At 35.8% G+C, this 23331-nt stretch overlaps 1 protein-coding gene across 4 annotated transcripts in view; it reads left to right on the forward strand.

Annotated features, from left to right (window-relative positions):
- Positions 1-23331, forward strand: part of LOC128681071 (nephrin-like) — a 298109-nt gene that overhangs the window by 263540 nt on the left and 11238 nt on the right. For all 4 annotated transcript variants that reach the window (XM_053764654.2, XM_053764651.1, XM_053764653.1 and 1 more), the window contains 8 exons: positions 6458-6609; positions 10892-11036; positions 13275-13405; positions 14545-14698; positions 15838-15932; positions 20995-21088; positions 21693-21806; positions 22816-22928. In XM_053764654.2, the coding sequence (XP_053620629.1) occupies positions 6458-6609; positions 10892-11036; positions 13275-13405; positions 14545-14698; positions 15838-15932; positions 20995-21088; positions 21693-21806; positions 22816-22928 (998 nt within the window). The remainder of the gene's footprint in view (positions 1-6457; positions 6610-10891; positions 11037-13274; positions 13406-14544; positions 14699-15837; positions 15933-20994; positions 21089-21692; positions 21807-22815; positions 22929-23331) is intronic.

Below are 23331 nucleotides of genomic sequence, written 5' to 3' on the forward strand. Positions count from 1 at the left end.
TATAGTGTATTATGGTTTTACATGAGCGAAACCGGGATGGGATGCTAGTATTATTATATTATGACAAGAATATATACATTCCAGAGGAGATTTTAGCGTGAAGCGAATCGGAGCACGTTAATAAACCCGAGTATAGATTAATGCGCGCATAAGTCAGACCTTGTAAACAATTTTCATACGTTATCTGCTATTGGAAATATACATAAGTTTTTTATTTATTTATTCGACAGCAGCAATATTCACAAGACCGTTTATTTGAAAGTTGGCCGGTATTAGTGAAATATGTTCTTACTTGTCATAATGGTGACATGTCTATACCATTTCAAAGTCTACTTGCAGAGAAAATCAACATTATTCCAAAAGGTATCTCAAACATTTGCGCTGAGTTGAGACTGGTGGATTATTAATAAGCTGTTTCACGAATGATGCAGAATTGATTAACTTTTTTCATTCAAAAATGACTTGAATCACTAAATAAATATTAAATGTAGAAAGAACAATAAAGTCTTTTTATTTTTCAAAGTACCTATTTATTTGAGTAAAATACTTATAGGTGCAAACCTCGCTACAAGCTTTTATGATCATATGTGTATTTTATGTGTATAATGAGGTTATAGTTAAAAATTTAAAAGGAAAATGTTATTATCTTCTTTTTGGAGTATTTAAATAAAACCTTTTTTTTTTATTTTTTCTTTATTCTTAAAAAGACAACAGATCACCTATCTTTTTAATAATAAAAATGTTATCAATCTAAATTTTTATTTATCAACGAAATTCTTACTGGCCAATAGTTTTTTTTTCCACGCCTTCTTGTAACTTTCAGAGCCACAAATTATATGATTACCAACAATATTTAATGTAAATGCTGAAGACTGTCGGTCTTTCCGTCTGTAACATTACATGACTAAACTGCTGCGGTGCTGATTTTGACGAAATTCCGATTGGATCCAGTTAATTTTCCGGGGTCATAAAGACCACCGCGAGTGGATCTGTGAAATTGACGTATACGTTGAATAAACGTATATCTAATTTCCAAGCTTTTATTTAGTTGTGCCGATGTTCGCTTGTCTGTCTGTAATCAAAACTTGCAAATTAGATTTCTCCTACTTCCAGGTTGTTCTACAGAGTTGTAATTTTCCACGCCGCTTCAGTTTCCATGACAATGCATTATCATGATAAACATGACCTGATGGTGCAGCCAGGATCGGCTCCCAACGAGGGAACACCTCAACGGTTTACAGAACGGACATGGGTTTTTTGTCAGCCATAAGATCTCTCTGGCGACAATTAAAGCTTGTGACGGAAATGTCATTTTTGTATAACACTTTGATTGGACGATGAAAAAGGGGCCGAGTTTTGAAATAAATTAGTGTAGGATAGGTACTTACCTATACTGGAACTCATGGAAGTAAATGGAATTGTTACGATTAATACTATTTAGTGCCTCGCCATACAATATACCTTTACCATTAATACTCGAAAGATGATTTATCTAGATATATTAATGGCCCACTTAGTTCCAGTTAGTTAGGCAGCTCACTAAACAACAAACTTTTAGGGCTGACCTTTGTAAAATATAATCTACGGACGAATTGAGCAACTTTACTGAAATAGAATTTTGGGTTAAACATATTTGTATATTCAAGGTCGAAAAGTTAATTAACCGTTTCATAGTAACGACAGTTTATTAATTAATAGTACTTTTCTCTCTGAATAATTAATCATGTTTACTGTGAATAGATTACATATATATTACATAATAGCTTTTGCACGCGGTTTCGCCCGCGTGAATAGAATACATTATTTTCATACAAACTTTCACCCCCCATTAAAGTAACTTGGGAGTTGATTTTTGGAAAAGCCTATGTTTTAACGAGGGTCAATTGACTACATGAATACCAGCCGTGAAAGCGGAACACATGGACAGACAGATAGACAGACAGACTTTCGCATTTATAATATGTGTGGATTTAAGTTACTAAAGGTAGACATTGGAACAAAGAATGTTTGCGTGAGTACCTCACTCTCATCTATTCCTGAAACAAAAAGCAGTGCTTGCATCGTCGTGTTCGAAGGGTGAGAGAGACAGTGTGATTACAGGTTACTGTGGCAAAATATCCTAGGACACAAAGTAGGCAACGCGCGTGTGAAACCCCTGTTGTTACAGGCGTTAATAAGCTGTGGTGACCACTTCCCATCAGGTGGGCCGCATGCCTGTTCATCTACTTGATAATCTAAAAAAAACCGAGTTGCACTCCGGGAGTGCCGGCAGAAGTGAATACTTGAATATTAACGTTGTGCATTTTTGACATCTTACGAATTTTCGATCAGGGTCACGTGTCCTGACGCGAGTTTAACATTTGTTACCCATCACAAAAAGTGTACAACGCCGCTAAAGAAATTTTCACTTCAAAAATATTGTACCATGTCACACGGATTTAAATAATCTTTATTCTTTAGTTTTATACTTGGGTTCTCCATTATAATTCTTGAAAGTAAACTTCTCTTCGTATAAAAAATCAACACACACACATTAGGTCGCTACTCTCCAATAATTAATACTCCCCTAGTTTTTCGTCGGACCTAAAAACCAACGGTTATCAAACCAATTAAAATCAATAAACCACTCAGCGAACGCGCAAAATTCTCACTTGGCACAACAATCTCACACTTCGACCACAATGGGATATCAAATCAGACGCCTATCAGAATCCAAATCTCGTTATAAAAAGGTTCAAAATTGTTTGGTCTAAATTCAACCCATAAAAAATTGGGGTTGACAAAAAAACGCTTAATTGTCTTAAGTGCTATATGAAAGGGTTTAAAAAAACGGGGCGGCTTTTGAATGGGTTAAATCTCTTGTTGGGGTCAAAGAGAGACAAAAGATCACACAATGATGTTTGAATTGGGGTCCTTTTTTGTTTTAATAGATTAGGTTATGAATGGTACGATTGCCACTATACAGCTGGCCTTTTATCGATTAATATATGTTAAATCGACTAGTGTAAAAACAACGTTTAAATGATAATTGATTTCATAAGATTTTTTGAAGTGAAAACTTCTTTAGCGGCGTTGTGCACTTTTAGTGATGGGCAAAAAATGTTAAACTCGCGTCAGGACACGTCCGATCGAAAATTCTTAAGATGTCAAAAATGAACAAAGTTAATATTCAAGTTTTCACTTCTGCCGGCACTCCCGGAGTGCAACCCATTTGTGTTGTGTTGTGTCACAGATTAAATAATACCCCAGTAGTTGTGTTAACCAAGTCAGCAAAATAATGCGTTCGTCTTGGCAATACTTTGTCACAGCACCTCTCGTTGAATTAAACGTTTTTCTGGTTACTTCCACCGCCACAGATTGTTGGAGCCTATGCTTTCCTACCTTTTCTCCTCCACTTTATCATTCTCGGCGGTTAAGTATCATTTTTCCTTGTCAGACCATTGAAACGCATATCATCATATTTTTAATCAAAAACTAACTTTTACCCGCGACTTCGCTCGCCTTAATTACTTGGGTCAGCTCAACTTATTATTGTCAATATCTCAGATTCTAAGCAACGTCTCGCGATTTAACCTATACCCGATTTTAAGTTAGACCATCCGCTATACAACCGTGAATTCCAAACCAGTAGTTTTTACAAATATAGCCCAATAAGAGTTGTATTATATTATTATTTACTATATATAGATATAGATTATATGTATAGATCTAGAACCATTGCAAAGTTATATAACTTTAAACTTTTTTTTTGTAACCGCGGTACACAAATATTTGTGTACCGCGGTTACCTTTCTCATTATAAATCAACCTTTATGTATTTATCATGTGAATAAGGTAATTCTCTATCATATATCATAGTAAATCCGCTTCTATGAAGAGAAATATACCCGAAAGCCGAAAAGAATACATTTCGTAAGCTAGTCTGAAATTAAAGCCTATTTTCGATACATCATAAGATCTAGAGATAATTTACTTTCTGATAAATTAATACTTTTGATGTTCAAGGTTCAAACGGCTTTATTCTGAAATATTGACTAACGTCCTATATTTTCCTTCTAGAAATATTATTTGCTTTCCATAAGTAAACACGAAAATATCTTGATCTTTAAATCCATACTTAATATTATAAATGCGAAAGTATATTTGTTATCTCCTCACGTTTTATCTACTCATGCAATTTTCTTGAAATTTTGCATACATTTAGTTTTAAGTGCGGAGAATGAGATGCTCCTGTGTGTAATTCACGCGGGCGGAGCCTCGGGCGAAAGCTAGTATTTTTGTAACCAATTTATATTATTAATTGAACGTCACTCAAAAAGTTATCCATACACACCGCTGACTGGATATCCTGTCAATTTAAAAATCCCTTTTAATACATACTCAATCCCTGATGGATGGAAGTTTGATATGCATATGTAAATTAACGGGGTTTTAATTTAACTTAATGGTTAGCCGACAAGGAAATTGAATAAACTTTTTTTTGTTCGTTGTAATCATTAAAATTCAATTTATATTATTTGGAACTCACGGTCGTGGTGTGCGGTAAGCAAGTTGGATTGCAGTTTGGAGATCGAAAATAATATGTTCCTTATTATGTTTACATCGTGAATACTCCAAAACCGTGTTTTATTATGGAAGCTATGTAGTTTTTATTTGTTTTGAGAAGCAGTATCGCCATAGAGACGAAAATCGTTGCAAATATACTAATGACGACAACAAAAAATAGTAAATCACAAAACAAATAATATGGATCAACTACAATGGCATTAAATTCAGCAATTTCAATAATGTAGTGTTTCGTTATGTAAATACTATTACATTTAATTTTTTACACTGTACTACCTATTCTAGATCTCAATTAGTCTTAGACTTTAATGCGGAATTTAATTCGAGGCATTCCAACATACCGTACGACACGCGACGATAAAATATATTAAACTTTATTTATATGGATAATTTATTTATATGACAATAGCTATCCTATAGCAGGGTGAATTTTTGAATATTTCGATCACCTTCATTTTCAATAATCTTTTTACTATCGTAATTTATGATTAATACCTGTACACAATACACCCATTGTACGATTTTATCAATATTTAATTTTTAATATTTTAGAAAGGTTCTTTTGAAGGACGGCAATGACTGCGGTCAAAATGCTCGAACAATCAATTTCCTACGTCATTAAGAATATAATTATGCATTGTCATCCATCGTGTATGTCCGTGTGTCACGTCATATTCGACTGTTAGCACTAGCCCCAGTATTCGAATCTTAACGAACCCGTTTCATAAATTATTTATTTTCAAAGGACATTTATTCGGAATTTTATAAAGTTTTCTCACGGAAGCTTTAAAAAGCTTCAGACTATTGTGCGAAAGTTCTTGAGGTTTAAATCTAGCCATTGTTCTTTGGCCTTTCGAAAAGTCATTTTTGTGCTGGAATTTCATAACTCGCCTTATAACTTCAGAGGAACATAAATATAAAAACAATAAAGCTGTTCATTTTTGAGTTCCGAAGTAAATAAGAAACCCTTAGAGTTTTCAACATGTCTGTCTGTCCGTTATCAGCTTAGCTCAGATACTGTTAAAAGCTACAAAACTATAATTTAGTACGTATACATATTAACCAAGTGGATATAACTGTAGAAAAGAATTAATATGAGCATACTATAAGCTATAATATATTCCGTCAGTCACGCTTCACAATATGAGACATGACAAAACGAAACAAAACATACTTTAGTTTAAAGTATGCTGTAACTTTTAATGACTAAAATGTTTAAACTCTCACAACGAGGGTAGTTAACTTGACCTAAGATACATTGTTTGTGTAATAGTTCAACCAGTTGAACATAACAATTGCTGTAAATAATCTGGCTGTGACTGATTTCTGGACAAGTCAAAATATTTGAATTAGGAAGGGTACAGTCAACAGGAACAATTACTCTGCATAATATTTTATGGCGCGATAATAGCGGCGAATTTGCCTATATGTCGTGGCCTCGTACCCTGCAACCTGCGAAAGCTTGCAGGGTACGTGGCTATGACAGGATGCGAAAAACCCAAAACCGACCATAGCGGCGCACCTTGGAAGAGGTCTATATCCAGCAGTGGATTGCTACCGACCGATAATGATAATAATGGGTACCTTATTGACCGAGCGAGCGATGCGAGCGAAGTCTAACATTCTACCTTGGGGCAAAAATACATTTTTTGTATGTATGTATGTTTGTACGCGATAACTTTGAACCGTTGGTCAGATTTTGATGAAATTTAAAAGGTATGTAACTATGTAGGATATGCCAATAGAATTTTTAAATTCGTGGGGCATCAATATCGGTTCAGTCGATCTTGAAATGTTCACAATTTCGTAAATATTTATTGTGTTCGCGTGGTCTAAGTTGGCGCCGAACGACTAGTTATGTATCTGTAAAAATTTATCGTTTTATCCCCAGTACATCCTCTGTGGGTGAAGCTGCAAGGCGGCAAGCGACCTCTGGTGGCCGGACAGAGCACCGAGCTGGTCTGCCAAGCGGTTGGTGCTAGACCCAAGCCCACCATATCCTGGTGGAAAGGAGGCACCAGACTCAAGACCGTTAGAGAAACTGTAAGTGTTTTGACCAAGAAAAAGTAATAATATCTCTCGATGTTTTGAGATATGTATTTTCTGGATCGAAAGCTTTTGCCCAATTACATGGTATGTAAATAATACATAAATATGTATATGGATAGGAGGTCATATAAATTTTGTTAGCTCCAAAGTAAGTTCAAGACTTGTGTTACGGTCTTGTGGTACTAAGTCAACGGTACTATATTCTATATCATACTTATATACATTAGATAAACATCCGGGTCACCGAGGTCAATCTAAAAAGATTAAGTATTTTCCATCATGACCTGATCGAGGATCGAACCCGGGACCTCCAGTATAGCAGTCCAGTACGATGACCGTTATTTAGGCCACAGCACGATTCATTGATGACCTCATCAATGAACAATCGTCAGTGAAATCGCCATTCTGATGCATGAAATAAACTTTCATTTAAATCATAAATGCGCATTTTAATCACTAAATCACTTCAATTATAATCTTATGTACATACTACATTCATTAGTCTTAGATACCAAACATTACAATTATCGTAAGGATTAACGCTCAATAGGGTATCCAGGAACGGGTTTACGCTTGGGCATAAACGACTTTTCCCGGCATAAACCCATCTCTCTTTTTCATCTGAACGTTCGCTTCCATCTCAGTGGGAACCTAAAGTCCGCTTTTCTACTTTTTCGTATTCATTTCGCATGGTCGTCAGTATCCCTAGTTGTAAGAATATTGATACACATATTTGTAATGGTCATCGTGCCGGACTGCTACACTGGAGGTCCCGGGTTCGATCGCCGGTCAGGTCAACATGGAAAATGATCTTTTTCAGATTGACCCAGACCCAGGTATTGGATGTTTATCTATATCCATATGTATATGTTATAGAATATAGTATCGTTGGTTTAGTAGCCCATAACAAAAGCTTCGAACTTACTTTGGGACTAAATCAATCTGTGTGATTCTTCCCTATATATTTATTTATATCATCGTTGTCGCCATCAAGCCAGCACTTGTTTGGTTTGCCCCTATTGTCAGGGCCAGGCGGGAAAGGCATAGCCAGACATTATACCCTACTTCATTTGCCGGTCTAATGCTAGATGAGCCTCTACAAGCGCAGGCGGCACTTCTGGAATTTGTCTGCTGGTAGGTAACTCGCTTATTTTTCCTTTCACAAAATCTAATTCCAACTTTCACAGTTCTTTTGGAATGTTCACTAAATCCCAAGAATAACTTCATAGAATTTCAAGAAGTGGGCCGTCAGAGCAAACGCACATAAAGATTTTGCCCGGGCCTAAACCATCTGTAGATATCGGCATCTGATACCAATAATGCTTGCACGGGTTGAGTTATGTGCTTAGATCGGATCGAATGAGATGCAGTCTTGTTGACAGCGATTCATGTATAGTCGAACTGTTGTTTCACAGACATTGCTTACTGCGATATTGAAGTGAACTGTGGGCGAAATACGGGTTTGCATTTCACTTCTCACCATCGAATCTATACGAAGTGAGATGCAGCGAACCAATCACATTGCGCCATTGTGACGCAACGACAACCACACTGCCATGTGATTGGTTCATTGGTTGAATCGTATCGATTCGATGGTGGGAAGTGAAATGCAAACCCGCACTTCAAGTCATTCATTTTTAATTTTGAACTGTTATATCTTTTGATTATTTAGAAGTTAGAGAGAGACCTCATTACTCCGTTGCGCTTTATCGCACTGCGCTCCTTCAATGGATCAATGCAGTATTGTATGGCACAACTGTGCGTCGACATATGTCAATGTTAAGCATATAAAACGACGGATTGCCAACTCTCTGCGTCGACGCAACTTTGCGCAACGGAGCAGTGAGGTTATGCTCTTAGATGGATCGCAAAATTAAGTGTAACTGGATTCGATCCTTAGTGCAAGCAAATATGTCTACTTGTGGTCTACTACATTTGGCTGCAATTCTGGATGTGTTGATATATACAGGTCCATCCCGTGCATCGCACATCGCATCGCGTGCTCAGTGTGGGCCGTTGAGTATTGTTCATTTTCCATTTCACTATTCTTATCTATAGCATATATCTGTTTTATTGGACTTGGCTCTACACGAGTGTACGCACGGATGCGTTTTATCGAAATCTAAAATGAACACAGGTCGACACAGAAGGCGAGTGATACATCATCTCGACTTAAATCGATAACGCTTGTATCGATTAAATTGCATCGTAAATTGCTGGTGATTTGTGCGATGAAATGGTGATAAATGGACACAAATCATGTTAACAAATCGATGTTATACGAGTATTGATGTCAGCTGGTTTATTTCATCCTTTGACGTCCAATAATAAAATATTAATGATGACAAGTATGTACTTAAAAGTGTTGTGTCTACATTTGTATATAATTATGACATGTAACTTATTAAATTTGAGATTTAGATTTTGGTTGTTAGTCGCGCTTGACGCAACACAAATAAAAATACGTCATATTAAATGAAACTATACCATGTAGAATGTGGTTGCGTTTTTTTTATGTTTTGTAAAATCGTTATTACACTTTGAGAAAGAATAGAATTATTTTAATCAAAAAAATCATGATCTCTGTATCCTCCCGTGGATGTCTTGAAGCAACTAAGGGACACATAGTCTACGCAGCTAATTGGCAACCATAACATTCCCAAAGAGGGTTGATGTCAAGCAGGCGGCCGGTTTTAAAATCACAGGCAAAATGGGGAATATGCAGAGATTAGAGAGAGACTTTCAATCCAAAAAATCCTCAAATAACTTAAATCTATACTATTATTATAAAGAGGTAAACGTTGGTGACTTTATGAGTTTGTATGTTTGATTCAGGTAATCTCCGAAACTACTGAACCGATTTCAAAATTCTTTCACCATTAGAAAGGTACATTATTCAAGATTGCTCTAGGCTACATTTTATCATTTTAGGAGCGAGACCCCGGGCAACATCGAGTATAATATATTCGTAAACTTCGCCATTATTCGTGTCACCATCTAACCTATTCGTTGTGTATATTCGAATAACTTGGGATGTTATCCCTCTCGTATTTTTTCCAGTGAATTGAACTTCAAATGTGCGAAGTGCAAAGGTTACATAACAGAACCACGATATATTTTCAAAATCAGAAAAATTTTAACAATTCAATTGATCACAAAAACAAACGCAGGAGAAATTATATATTTTTTTTTACAAGACATTTACCTTTTTAAACTGTATTTTTATTTGCGGCCCAATATATTTTAGTAACTAAGTAGATTTAGTATTTTATTAACTATTTACAGCTAAATAAACTAAAAACTTATACACGTTGATAATACCATTGCTTTTGTGTCGTATCCAAATCAAAGTCATACCATGTAGTGCTTTCTAGAATCGTGGACACACATTAATAGTTAATTACAGTCAGATCTGATTCAGACAGCACAATAGAACCATTAAAGAACCTTTGTTGGACAACTGATTGGCCCTTAATTGCCCCTTGATATGTATTAGTGGGAAAATATCTGTACTAATGAACGAAAGCACTTTTATTATTAGATGCCCTTTGGCGTCGTGGGAAATTTGAAATGAAACGTGCGCAATTTTTTGTGTGTAAAAGTACAAAAATGTTTTACCATACATTGTTTTCATATGCAAATATAAACTCTAACTCTCTCATCTGAGTGTTTTCTAAGTTTCTTCTCTCGTCTTCGTCTCTAGAATGAAAGAAAGATAGTATTAAGTGCTAATTATAATGAAATTACAAGCATTTATTTAACTTGCATTGTACATGTATGGTTCGGGTGGCATCTGAGTTAAGTAACTCTCTGAGTTAAGGAAATTCAAGCATCGACTTCGGAACTCTTCAACGGTTTACAGCACGGACGTGATTTCATACTTCTTCTTCATAGTCGTATTCCTCATGGCTGAGGGTCGTGGTTATTACGTGGAATGAAACACACACAACAACTTTCTTGGCATTATTAATGAAGTGGTTTGCTATTGCCTTCTCCATTTCACACACGAGTTAATAAGAATCAACCAGTGTGCAGGTTTCCTCACGATGTTTTCCTTCACCGGAAGCAAGTGGTGGACGATGAAAACTACTATACACGAGTCAAACTCACCTGGGACCTTTCGATCCACAGGCGGGCGACTTAACCATTACACCACCACCTTTTTTTCATACACTTAATGCAATAATATCTTTCTGACAACGATAAAAACTTGTATCAAAAATGATATTTTTGTAAAACTAATATATACTAAACTAATATGATGGTCTCCCAACAGTTATCGACGGATGGCAACGTGACCAACAGCGTGCTGACTTTCGTCCCTGGCATCGACGACGCGGGCAGAGTCCTGTCGTGTCGCTCTGTGCAACCCACACTGTCCAATACACCACAAGAGGACGGCTTCAGAATGGAAATACATCGTGAGTGTTGACAATTATAGATGGGTTTCCGTCCAGAATTTGCCCGGATTAAAAGTATATAAAAGTGACAACACTTTTATATACTTTTAATCCGGACTTACGAAAGTCTTAGTATATAAAAGACGAGAGAAAACCTATCTCCTTTTTGAGTTTGCGCTCGACATTTTGGGCATAGTAAACCCATCTATATTGATGATACTTTCTGAATAGTTTTCATAGGCTACCACTTGATTCCGGTGTGGTGGTCAAGTGGTTAAGACCGTCCGGCTATGATCGAAAGGTCCCAGGTTCGAATCCTTTTCGTGCCACATGAGTTTGTATACCAATCTGACTTCTTTCTTCTGGAATCTTCGAAAATGACATTGAAGTGCAAATTACGAAAATCCCTGTACAGTTTTCTTGATAGAATGCACAAATACTCAATTAATCGAAATGTTTTCTATGATAAGTTTTGAGACAAATAAATTTCGTAAAGTTATTGGTACTTAATTAATATATTTGTAATAGAAGTGGTTGATAGTTTATGACACGTTTGAAAAGCCCTGTTTTTCAGTCAAAAGAGCGTTTACCTCTTTGAACGGCGAAACTATCTAATAAATCAAAATACTCTCTTAAGTATTTCGTAAAATTTCGTTAATATATTTTTTTTCTGTGTAAACAATATGGTCTGTACTGTACAGTTTCATTCTAACAATACAGCGCTTATGCAAAATTTCACAAGTCATCAATTCAAATAAGTGCACTGCATACAGAACCTGAATACGGAACGTCTCGCATTTATTCCACTTAGAATGATACTGTCTGCGGGTTCTAAGCGGCACGTGTGTGAAACGGAACGTTTCTAAAGTGAGAACACACGGTTATAGGGACTTTTATTTATTTCCAACTAGCGGCCCGTCTTGGCTTCGCTCGGATAAAACACTAATAAATTATACACCTAAACCTTCCTCAGAAATCACACTATCTATTTAAAAAACCCGCATCAAAATCCGTTGCGAAGTTTTAATTATGGACAGACAACGGTATGATACTTTGATTTATAATATGGTAGTGGTAGAGACATCTCTCTCTCTCTCTCACCATTGTTTGTTAAAGTTTAAGCAAAGAAGTACCTATATGAGCATTCTGTCTTTCACGAAAATATGTAACCTAATTTTTTTTTTTTAAATATCACAAAGCAAAAACAAATAGGAGACTCATTATTGCCATTCCTCTAACAAAAGCTGTGTTGTAATACGCGAGACTGAGGTAGACGAGTGGGAAAGCGGTTTCGTACCGAGCTTGTATCGAGCGGTTTCGTATCGTATTACAAGGTCACTTTTTAATCACTAGGGACTTTTTTGAGGAAAATGTATGAATCACCTGAATTTTTATCTCGATTTCGCGGTTAGTCTCATACGAAGTTCTTCAGTATCATGGACTGAGCATGTAGACAAAAGATACCCAGTGATCAAAAAGTACCCTACTTATATATTTTATTCGTGGAAAATATCTTTGAGTAATTTACGTCTCGTGTGTCCTCAACCTAACATAGTGCTTGCGCTACCATGAAGCAGGCAGGTACACGCCACAGTAAGCTATCACAAGCGGATTTGTGACGTCATACTGTACTATGTGGATTTTTACCTCTAATTCACTCCAGGGCCTACTTTGAAACATAAACACTAAGCACATCATTGCGTCCATACCATAGTGTCCATAGTTCTCTTTTTTTTTGCACGATGCGTATTCGAAATAGGAAAAAGAGACAGCATGTCGGACTATCAATACTCAGTTTTATATATGAATCCTTTTACTTATTAAAATATTACATATAAATGTTATCATTGTCCTAGCCGTCACGCATGCAGTCGCAATTAACAATAAAAAGGCGGCAATCGAAATGACATTGACGTATGTGACAATGACAGATGCGAAGTCTACAAAACCATGGAATTAGTAGGTACTTCGTACAAAGAACCTACTAATTTTATTCTATGTACAAAACAACAGTATGTTTCGTGGTAGGCCTTTTGTTTACTCATATTGTTTTTTTTCCGGGATTCTGGGTAAGTCCTTCAAATTAGGTATATGTATGGTAAATTTCAAGAAAATTGGTTAAGAAAAGAAAGCGTGAAAAGGTAACAAACACATTTAAGCATTTTTAACAATACTCGTAGTTAGGATGGTATCATATATTTCTGTCTAAATTTCTGCTATAATTTTCAATGCTATTTCACCATATTCTTTCTCCAACAGATCTGCCCGTGGTCAAACTACAACTTGGAGCCAACCTGGATGCCAGCAAAGTGGTGGAGGATTCCGACGTGTACCTCGACTGCAGGGTGAAAGCAAACCCGTGGCACACACATGTGTATTTCTCGCATAATGTAAGTATCTTTTTTTCAGTCGATAATAGCAACTAGTGCTCGTATGTCCATTATACAATAAATAGTGGCCTTGAATAATATACTTTTTGGCATCTAAATTATGACATAAATGACGATTTTGCCCACAGCTCCGCTTGTGCTAGCTTATGCTTTACCCAAGGATTAACTATACTATTGTGTAGCATTCCAAATTTTAATCCAAATCGGCCGAGCGGCACGGAAAGGCAGAAAGAAGATTTATACTGATTTTCAAATTTCCAAAATATTTTTTATATTTTTTTTTATACCGTGAATGACTCGATAGGCACCGCCATGACTCAGGCATCCATCATTCCTAATCAAAATTTACATTTTCGCAAAATACGAATGTACATATTAAATACATACAAAATAGAATTTTAAAAATTGGCTGGAAATAATTTGACAAATTCGATACAAATCCAGGAAGTTGTTCGAAAATTGAAAAACCATGTGACCTTTTTAAATTAAATTAAATTTTCAGAAGGCTCGAGATTTCCTCAATTTTCATTCGCTGTTGCTGCCTCATACTTAATGTTACTTAATGTAATTAAGTGACGTCATTCTTCATTAAAATTAAAACATCTTATTACTCTAGTTAATAAATATTTATTAACTCCCGACGAAAAGCCAGAGGTGTTAGGCTTTTATATGAATGAATGAATGATTTTACATAGGATTGAATATATATGTTCGTATAAGGATATATTACACTGTACTGCAAGTAAATGTTGATTGGTTATATTTTTAGGCAAGTACCTAAGCATCGTAGATATAATTAGTATTATATGTGTTTGTGGCATCATCATATAAAATGTATATAGATTAGAGTGCAATTTTTAAAAACAGATTGTTGTTTTTTTTAATGAATTTGTTTATTGGTTAATGCTTTATTTCACAAAGAAAACATACAACGAAAGCAGTAAAAAAAGAGACGCATACAGATGCCGATTTATCCCAGAAAATGATTTCATTCCACCAAGTATTTGAAAGAACACAAACTAAGCTTTTTAGCTCACTGCACGCCTTGGGTAACTGTGAGTGCAGTGAGTGACTTTATAAATAAATAAATAAATAAGCGAAAAAAAAACAAATATCTATTCCGTTATTCCATTCCGCAGGGAGCTGTGGTGAAGCCGGGTCCAGGAGTTCTCCTGGCGAACCAGAGCCTGGTGCTGCAGCACGTGTCGAGGAAAGCCGCAGGCGAATACGTGTGCACCGCCAGGAATAGTCTCGGAGAGGCGTCCAGTGAACAACTAGTGTTGGACGTCAAATGTAAGTTTAAACTATTTTGTTAAGTAGAATAATTGATGTAAGCAAATCTTTGTGAAAGCTAACCTAATGCTCTTGTAGTAGATAACAAATAAACAAAAAAGTACTTCAAACTTACAACATTAGTAAAGCTAAAATCAGATTTAAACTTCACAATTCTGCGATATCAACTTATTTAAATAGCGAATTGAATCTTTCCAAAAAAACCCTTAAAACCGTCGGCTTGGTTTGTCTGATTACGATACTTTCGGTGTTATGAGGGCCCTTTTACCTACTCGATCTGAACGACCTTCGAGCCAGACTCAAGGGCGGATCAAATGCGAATTCTGGCTGAAGTACTTCTTGTAATAACTCTACTCGTCTCAATATATGGATAAGATCAAGTTACAATACAACTTATCTTATATACATCACATCTTATAGTTTACGGGGTATGCAGAGCTGTTTTGGCGAAAGCGAAAATTAGCTGTACGACGGGCTTGATTGAATTGAAGTTCAATATACAACAAATGATGTTTTGAATTTCAAGGTTATGGGTGCCCCTTATTAAAGCGTCTAGTCTTTCATTTACCTTCGCTTCATCAATAACGTTCGTTAGTCTCCTTTTATCTCTCGTCTCAACAACTGTATTTCCTTACAGGTCACTCACATATGATTATCGTCTTTATTAAAGTCTTACAAAAAACTTTTTCAAGACGTTTTCCATTATTTGGTAGAAATTATAGCCAGATTCCAGTCTTTCATTTAATAACAATGAATTACAATAACAAACAATCACAGGAATATAACGTAAAGTAATAAATAAACTCAAACAAGCGGTCAAGTAAACTCGACAATCAACCGTGTGCGCGCCATGTTAATGACAGTTTGACAGTGAAAGCCGACCATGATTTTTTTTTTAATTCACCCAGCAAGCATCGCTTCACCCAACCAGAATATTTACAGCAGTATTACTATTTACGATACATTTATACTTACTAATGTGAAAGTATGTTTGTTTGTCCGTCATTCACGTCAATGGGAGCAATGGACTGAGGTGATTTATGGTGTAGGGGTAGTTGGAGAGCTGGGGAGTGTCAAGCTACTACGCGCTTATTTCCGCGGGCAACAGCTAGTATACTTATATATATTTTGTTCAACAGATGCCCCAACATGTAGAACATCAACGCCCATAGTGATGAGAGCAGCGAGGGGAGAAGTTCTGGAGATAGAGTGTGACCTGGACGCTAACCCCAAGGTCTGTATTTTCTGTCTCCACCTTTAGATTACAACAGTTCCTTCAAAGAACATATTGATATTTTGTCACGTGTTTAATGAAATAAGAACTTTATCATCTCTCTAAAGACAATGAAATCTGGTCAAAACTATTATTTTTTTAAAACCTTTCATTAGTCCGCGGTATCATATCGGGTCCTTAGATTCAAACCAAAGTGATATTATGTTTAAATAGTATTAATTTAAATAAATCATAAAATTAATTTGCCCGACATCCGCGCCGCTAGTCACGTCTATTTATTATAGAATAGAATAGAACGACTAAACGCACATTTTCCAAATATAGCTAAGAATCGATCGATTAAATTATCTTTCAAATAAAAATAACTAGATCAAACTCGGTTCAGCCATTTAGCTGCTACTATGCCACGGACAGACAAACAGATCACAGACACATTAAACTTATAACTCCCTCCCTCCTACTGACGTCGAGGGTTAAAAAATATGAAACGCTGATGTTCGATCGAATAGGTTCCTAATAGAACCGTACCAGTGTACTTATAAGTTATGCTACGTAGAATAGACTATATGAAACAACTCAAAGCCGCCAATGCACAGTCAACAGCACATTAAGTTACCCAACATGAACCTCTATGGCGCGGTAATAGCGGCGAGTTTGCAATGAATTCGGGTAGGTTGATGTGCTGTTGACTGTACCTATCACTACAGCCTTCCAATAACGCCAACTTGTTTCGGCTTTCGGAGCACAAAATAAACGTATATTTCTGACGGTTGCGTGAAAATCTCTCTTTAAAATTGTTTCCGGAGTTTTCTTTGCCCCTTAAAGGACGAAATACAAAGTCTACGTGTCGAGTTACCTCTCTTGGGTGGTAATAGAGGTGATTTTGCTTTGAATTTCGATAGGTTTGTGTGTGGTATACTATACAAAAATTCGATGCTCGTGTTTTCGACAGTTGGCTAGACGCCAGTGTGCCATGTATCTCTCGACTGAAGGTATTAGAAAAAAAATATATAAATATCGTGAAAAGAGTTTCGTTCGAAAATTTAATTTTGGGCTCACTACGAGTTTTAAATGTGTACAAGGTGCAATAAATAAATAAATAAATAAATATGTATGGGCAAATCACACAGATTGAGTTGATCACCAAGTTCAAGACTTGTGTTATGGGATACTAACTCAACGACACTATATTTTATAACATAAACATCAAAGACCCGGGTCAATTTGAAAAAGTTCATTTTCTAACTTGAGCTGACCGGGGATCGAACCAGGAACAATTGTAGCAGTCCGGCGTGATGACCGTTAGGCCGCGGAGATCGTCGACGCAACTACGGCGAAGCAGTAAACTTATAGATTATACCGATGAGTATACTTGTGTTACTTATATTCTTGTAGAAATTAATTTGCGCTTACCTTAAACGCAATATTTTGGTCTGTATATAATACTAGACTTGACACACTCCGGACAAACACAACGTAAAAACTTTTCTTGAATAAAGATAAAAGATTTTACTCCCTTAAATATTTTATTTAATAGAATTTATACAGATATTTTATACCAGCGGCCCGCCCCGCTTCGCTCGAGTAAAACCATAATAAATCATATACCTAAACTTTCCTCAGGAATCATACTATCTATTGGTGAAAACAGTGAAAAAATCCCTTTATCGCGTACAGACAGAGACGACAGGGGGAATTTATAAGGATTTATGGCAAACATACTTTTAATTCTTCAGATTTTTTTAAAATCAGATTTTGTAACATAATATGTATGCTATTCTTATGTAAGTAGATGTTAAATTTAAGTAATGTTCTAACTTTATGTTTAACATTACCTTGTTTCCACGAACAATTTCCTGAGAATAAATTCTTCTAACGAGAATTTGAAACTGTATAAAATTGAATTAAATCCGTGTTCCGACGCGGAACTTCCCGTGTAATTATAGAATAGACTGGGAGCTTGTTACACTTCTTCGTCCTTTATTTTTTATTCGATGCTTCACTCCTTTCCAGGACATTTAAGTACATGCCTTTCGGAAATTGGACTGCGTATAACAAATCGATCAATCAATCAATCAATTATTCGCCAATTTAATAGATGTAAAATTATTTATATGCGGATTGGATTGGATTTGGATGCAGTATTTTTTTTTATTTGATAGCTATTTTTTATGCGGTGGTTCTTAGATATGTTTGATCAAAATCATTTAAGCCGTTCAAAAGTTGTAGCGAAATGAATATTGAAAGCGATTTTTTTTAATTTGTCTAACAAACAAACATATTGTTTTGAAATTTCGTACAATTAAGTTCAAAATGAATAAAAAAAATACACATTTTCGTTTTACGATATCAGTTTAGATACATAACAAAAAGGGAAAGAAATTGACCTCGTTATCTCAGCGGCCAAGTTCGGGCCAATTCGGTTGGTATTATCCGTAATCTGGGGTTTCACTGTTTGCTTAACCCCAGGCTGTTGCGGTGCACGCGTTATTGAATCAATTTCGGTTATTCTATTTCAACTGCTTTGTTGAAAGACGGTTATTATATTTTTTTAAATGATATCTATTCTCATTTTCTTCTTCATATTATAGCGGTGAAGTTTTTAAGGATAAAAAAGCGTAAGTTATTTTTTTTACTCAAAATATACCTACGCAGCGCATGATAATATTGCAGATCGATTGAAACGTAGTTTGTTCATCGTATGAACGTTCCATTAATAAAAAATATATCCTTGCCTATTGCAAATGAGGTCAAAATTCTTAGAAGACATGTTAATAAATAAATACATTCTTGAACAAAGAACTGCGTTATGATAAATAGTAAAATGTAAGTCAGAACAATATTATTAACAATGATTAAACAATGCTTATTATTTTTACAAGCGTTTATTTGATGATTTTGACGACCTCGGTGGCGCAGTGGTAAAGTGCTTGCCCCTGAACCGAGAGGTCCCGGGTTCGATTCCCGGTCGGGTCATGATGGTGGATCTATATATGTATTTGTTATAAAATATGGTATCGTTGAGTTAGTATCCCATAACACAAGTCTCGAACTTACTTGGGGCTAGCTCAATCTGTGTGATTTGTTCTAATATGTATATTATATTTATATTTATTTAGTATCATCTGTCCCGATGTCTGTCTGTAATCAATTCTTGCAAATTAGATTTCTCCTAGTGGTTCTATAAAGTTAATATTTATCACGTCGCTTTAGTTTCCATAAAAATGCATTATGACAAGCATGACCAGATGGTGCGCCCAGGATCGGCTCCCAACGAGGGAACTCCTCAACTGTTTACAGCACAAATATGGGTTTTTTGTCAGGCGTTAAATGCCACAAGATCTCTCTGACGACAATAAAAAACGATATTTTTGCAAAAAAAAAAAAACTTGTTAAAGAATGCGTTTCTTGTTTACCAGTTTCATAAATACGAGGAACTAAAATATAGCGGCACGTATCTTTACGATACTTGTTCCAACTGGGTTTGTGCATCTCCCTAAATTGTTTTGGCACTGGTTTCACTTTTTTAACATAATAGCTATTATCTATAGTTTGGGTTTCTGTGAATTTATAGGATATTTATGTAATACATTTTGCTTCATATATTTTAATTTTTATAATTATCTTTGTACTTTTTACCATAACTTTATTAATAACTAGTTGTTGCCCGGGGCTTCGCTCCCGTGGGAGTTTTGAGATAAAATATAGATTATAGCAATCTTGGATTATGTACCTTTCTAATGGTGAAATGATCTTTTAAATCGGTTCGGTAGTTTCGGTACCCGCCTCAAACATACAATCTCACAAACGCTTACCTCTTTATAATAATAGGTAATATGGATTTAGTTTATATTTTATAAAAAAAAATAATATCATACTAAACATATTACAACCTAAAAACTAGGTTAATAAAGTGGTAGAGAAGGACATATAGATTTATTATTTCAAAACTATTTTCAAAGTCAATTTTGTTTATTTATTTTTTTGATAATGTTATGAAAATCGATTCTTAGAATATAATGCTAGCTCCCGGACTATTGTATTCTCTCGTAAAATTGTGAGATAAATCTCCCATAACGAGATACAGTCAATACAAATGAGTTAGTATCCCATAACACATGTCTCGAACTTACTTTGGGGCTAGCTCAATCTGTGTGATTTGGCCTAATGTATTTATTTAATTATTTATTTATTTTATTTAGCTGTATACTTGTGTGATTGTCTCCCAGACAAGCCATCATCCTTATAAGCCTGCGAGATCTCCAACGTGACGTGCGACTCCTTAATACTAGCTCCTGGACTATTGTTTTCTCTTGTATAATTATGAGATAAATCCCGTTCAAACAATTGATGTGTATCTTTATCTTATATAGATTTGTTAACGTGTATGTATTGATCGGTAAGAGGTTAACATATCTATCTATATGTTGTTGTTGTAACGTGGATGTTTATCTACACATGTATTTCATAAAGAATATTAGCTTTTGCCTACGGCTTCGTGGGATGGAAGGTACCCTATGTCCTTCTCCATACTTCAGACTACATGTATGCAAAATTTCAAGAAGATTGTTTAAGTAGATAGAGCGTGAAGAGGTAAGTAATAAACTTATTTACATTTATACTAGTTGTTCGCCTCGAACTGAGACCTCGCGAACACAAACATTTTTTACAAAATTGTGAATATTTCACAAACGACTGTACCGATTTTGATGCCCCACGAACTTAAAAAATCTATTGGAATATCCTACATACCTTTTAAATTTAATCGAAACGGACCAAAGGTTCGAAAGTTATCGCGTTACAAACAAACAAACATACATACTTACATACAAGAAATGTATTTTTGCCCCGAGTAGAATGATATACCTCGCTCGCTTCCCTCGCTCGGTCAATTAGTTAGGAAGTATTAGGATAGTGTCGTTGAGTAGTCTCTTAACACAAGTTTGGAACTTACTTTAACTACCTCAATCAGCGTGATTTCTCCCTTTCCAGACTTCCCGCTCGATTCCCGAAAATCTTCGTCTCGTTATTACATTAAATTTTATGTGTATTATGTCCCCAGGAATCCATGTCATACCACTGGTGGTTCAACAGTTCGGCGCACAGCAAACACGAGTTGACCACCTCGCCTGTAACGCAGTCGCAGAATATGCCTGGTGAGTAGACATTCTCTCACTTTCTCTCCCAAACACAAAGACAAAGACAAAGAAATTCGGATGTTGCAACGCATAGATGACCTACAAATAATGGTCAATGTAAACTTTGTTAGACAAATTGAAAAACCCCCGATTTTCAATATCCATTTCGCTACGACTTTTGAACGACTAAACCGATTTTCATGAAACATGGCTAAGAACACTCGGGATAAAATTATCTGTGACACAGAAAAAACTAAACGAAAATTGGTTCATCCGTTTGGGAGCAACGATGGCACAGACAGATACACAGACAGACACATTAAACTTATAACACCCTCCTTTTTACGTCGGGGGTTAAAAAAGATTGCGTAGAACATAGAACATTTAAATTTTCTAGACTTATTTTCTTCTGATATTATCGTCGACCCTTCTTTCAGTTTCATTTTGTTTTGTCCATCTATACTATTATTATAAAGAGTTTGTGAGTTTGTGTGTTTGAAGCGGGTAATCTCCGAAACTACTGAATCAAGATTGCTATATGCTATATTTTATCTCAAAATTCCCACGGGAGCGAATCCCCGGGCAACATCTAGTATAATATTATTTGTTATCATTATCCCAGGGACTTTCCTGTATATGGTGAACAACTCGGCTGATTACGGCTGGGTCCAGTGTTCGGGCACCAACGCTGTGGGCAGGCAGACCAAGCCGTGTCTATACCATATACTTCCTGCTGGTGAGTGAGATATGTGACAATGAAAATCGACGACAAATCGTCGAAAAGTGAACACGCTCATAATATATTATAATGGTTAAACTTATTTTGACCTAGCTGTAAATAAATTTGGGACGACAATAAAACATGTACCTTCTTCACCTTCTTGACCTTATACCACTCATGTGGGGTCGGCACAGAATGTGAGTTCCTTCCATTTCTTTTTGTCATTTGCCATATCCATTGACACTCCTTTCCTGCTCATACTATCCTTGACTCCATCCATTTCTTCTTAGGTCTTCCTCTATTCCTGGAACCCTTTACTTCCATCTTTAATGCCCTAATTTGTGACGATAAAACTTGTACCTACATGGTTAATTAAAAAGTACATACACACATGTTATGATTGTGTTCGAGTGCTGAAAGAATAAAATAAAAAATATTTTATGCAAAAATTGACATTTTTGACACAAGCTGTTGTCGATCTCTCTGATGACAATGAAAGCTTGTGTCAAAAACATGTTGCATTTGTAAACTTTTGAGGAGTTCCCTCGTCAGGAGCCTATAGCCAATTAGGTTATGCATTATTTATATAATGTACAGGTTAAAATGTTTTTCTCATTCAGCTCAAACGGTTGATTAAGTAATTCAAAAATTCAGCTCAAAATTGAGTTGTAAAATAATGACATTATATTCCTAAATTACAAGTTAAATGGCTTGTATATAATAGTCATTAAATGTTTAAATTAAAACAGCAATGAAACTAACAATTTGACGACCTCGGTGGCGCAGTGGGTTCGATCCCCGGTCGGGTCATGATGGAAAATGATATTTTTCTGATTGACCCGGGTCTTGGATGTTTATCTATATGTGTATTTGTTATAAAATATAGTATCGTTGAGTTAGTATCCCATAACACAAGTCTCGAACTTACTTTGGGGCTAGCTCAGTCAGTGTGATTTGTCCTAATATATTTATTTTATTATTTATTTATTTTATTTAGCTGTATACTTGTGTGATTGTCTCCCAGACAAGCCATCATCCTTAAAAGCCTGCGAGATCTCCAACGTGACATACGACTCCTTGACGCTGAACTGCACGCCAGGACACGACGGAGGTATTAGGCAGGCTTTCCTGCTTCAGGTTGGTACTATTTCTATTTAATTGATTACAACTACAATGTTACTGTGGGCGTGTCCTGGAGTCCTGACACACAGGATTTTCCTAGCTCAGGCTCCAGTCCGCCCCCTCCCTTATTAAATACAACTGATGTAATTTGAATCATGGGGGAAATAAACAATATTTTCATTTTTATTTTTTTTTTTCACTGATAAATTACCTTCTGTTTTAACCACAAACATTCTCTTGTATCAATATAAATTGTCATCGAATTGGACACACTGGCCAGTAGGCAATGGTCATCAACACACACACACATTTCTTGGCATTATTAATGGAGTGTTTTGCCTTCTCCATTTCCAACGAAAAGTTAATAATCAACAACGATTTTTACCTTCACTGGAAACAGGTGATGGTCTATGAAACC

This window comes from Plodia interpunctella, chromosome 26, assembly GCF_027563975.2.
Source record: "Plodia interpunctella isolate USDA-ARS_2022_Savannah chromosome 26, ilPloInte3.2, whole genome shotgun sequence".
NCBI classification, from domain to species: domain Eukaryota; kingdom Metazoa; phylum Arthropoda; class Insecta; order Lepidoptera; family Pyralidae; genus Plodia; species Plodia interpunctella.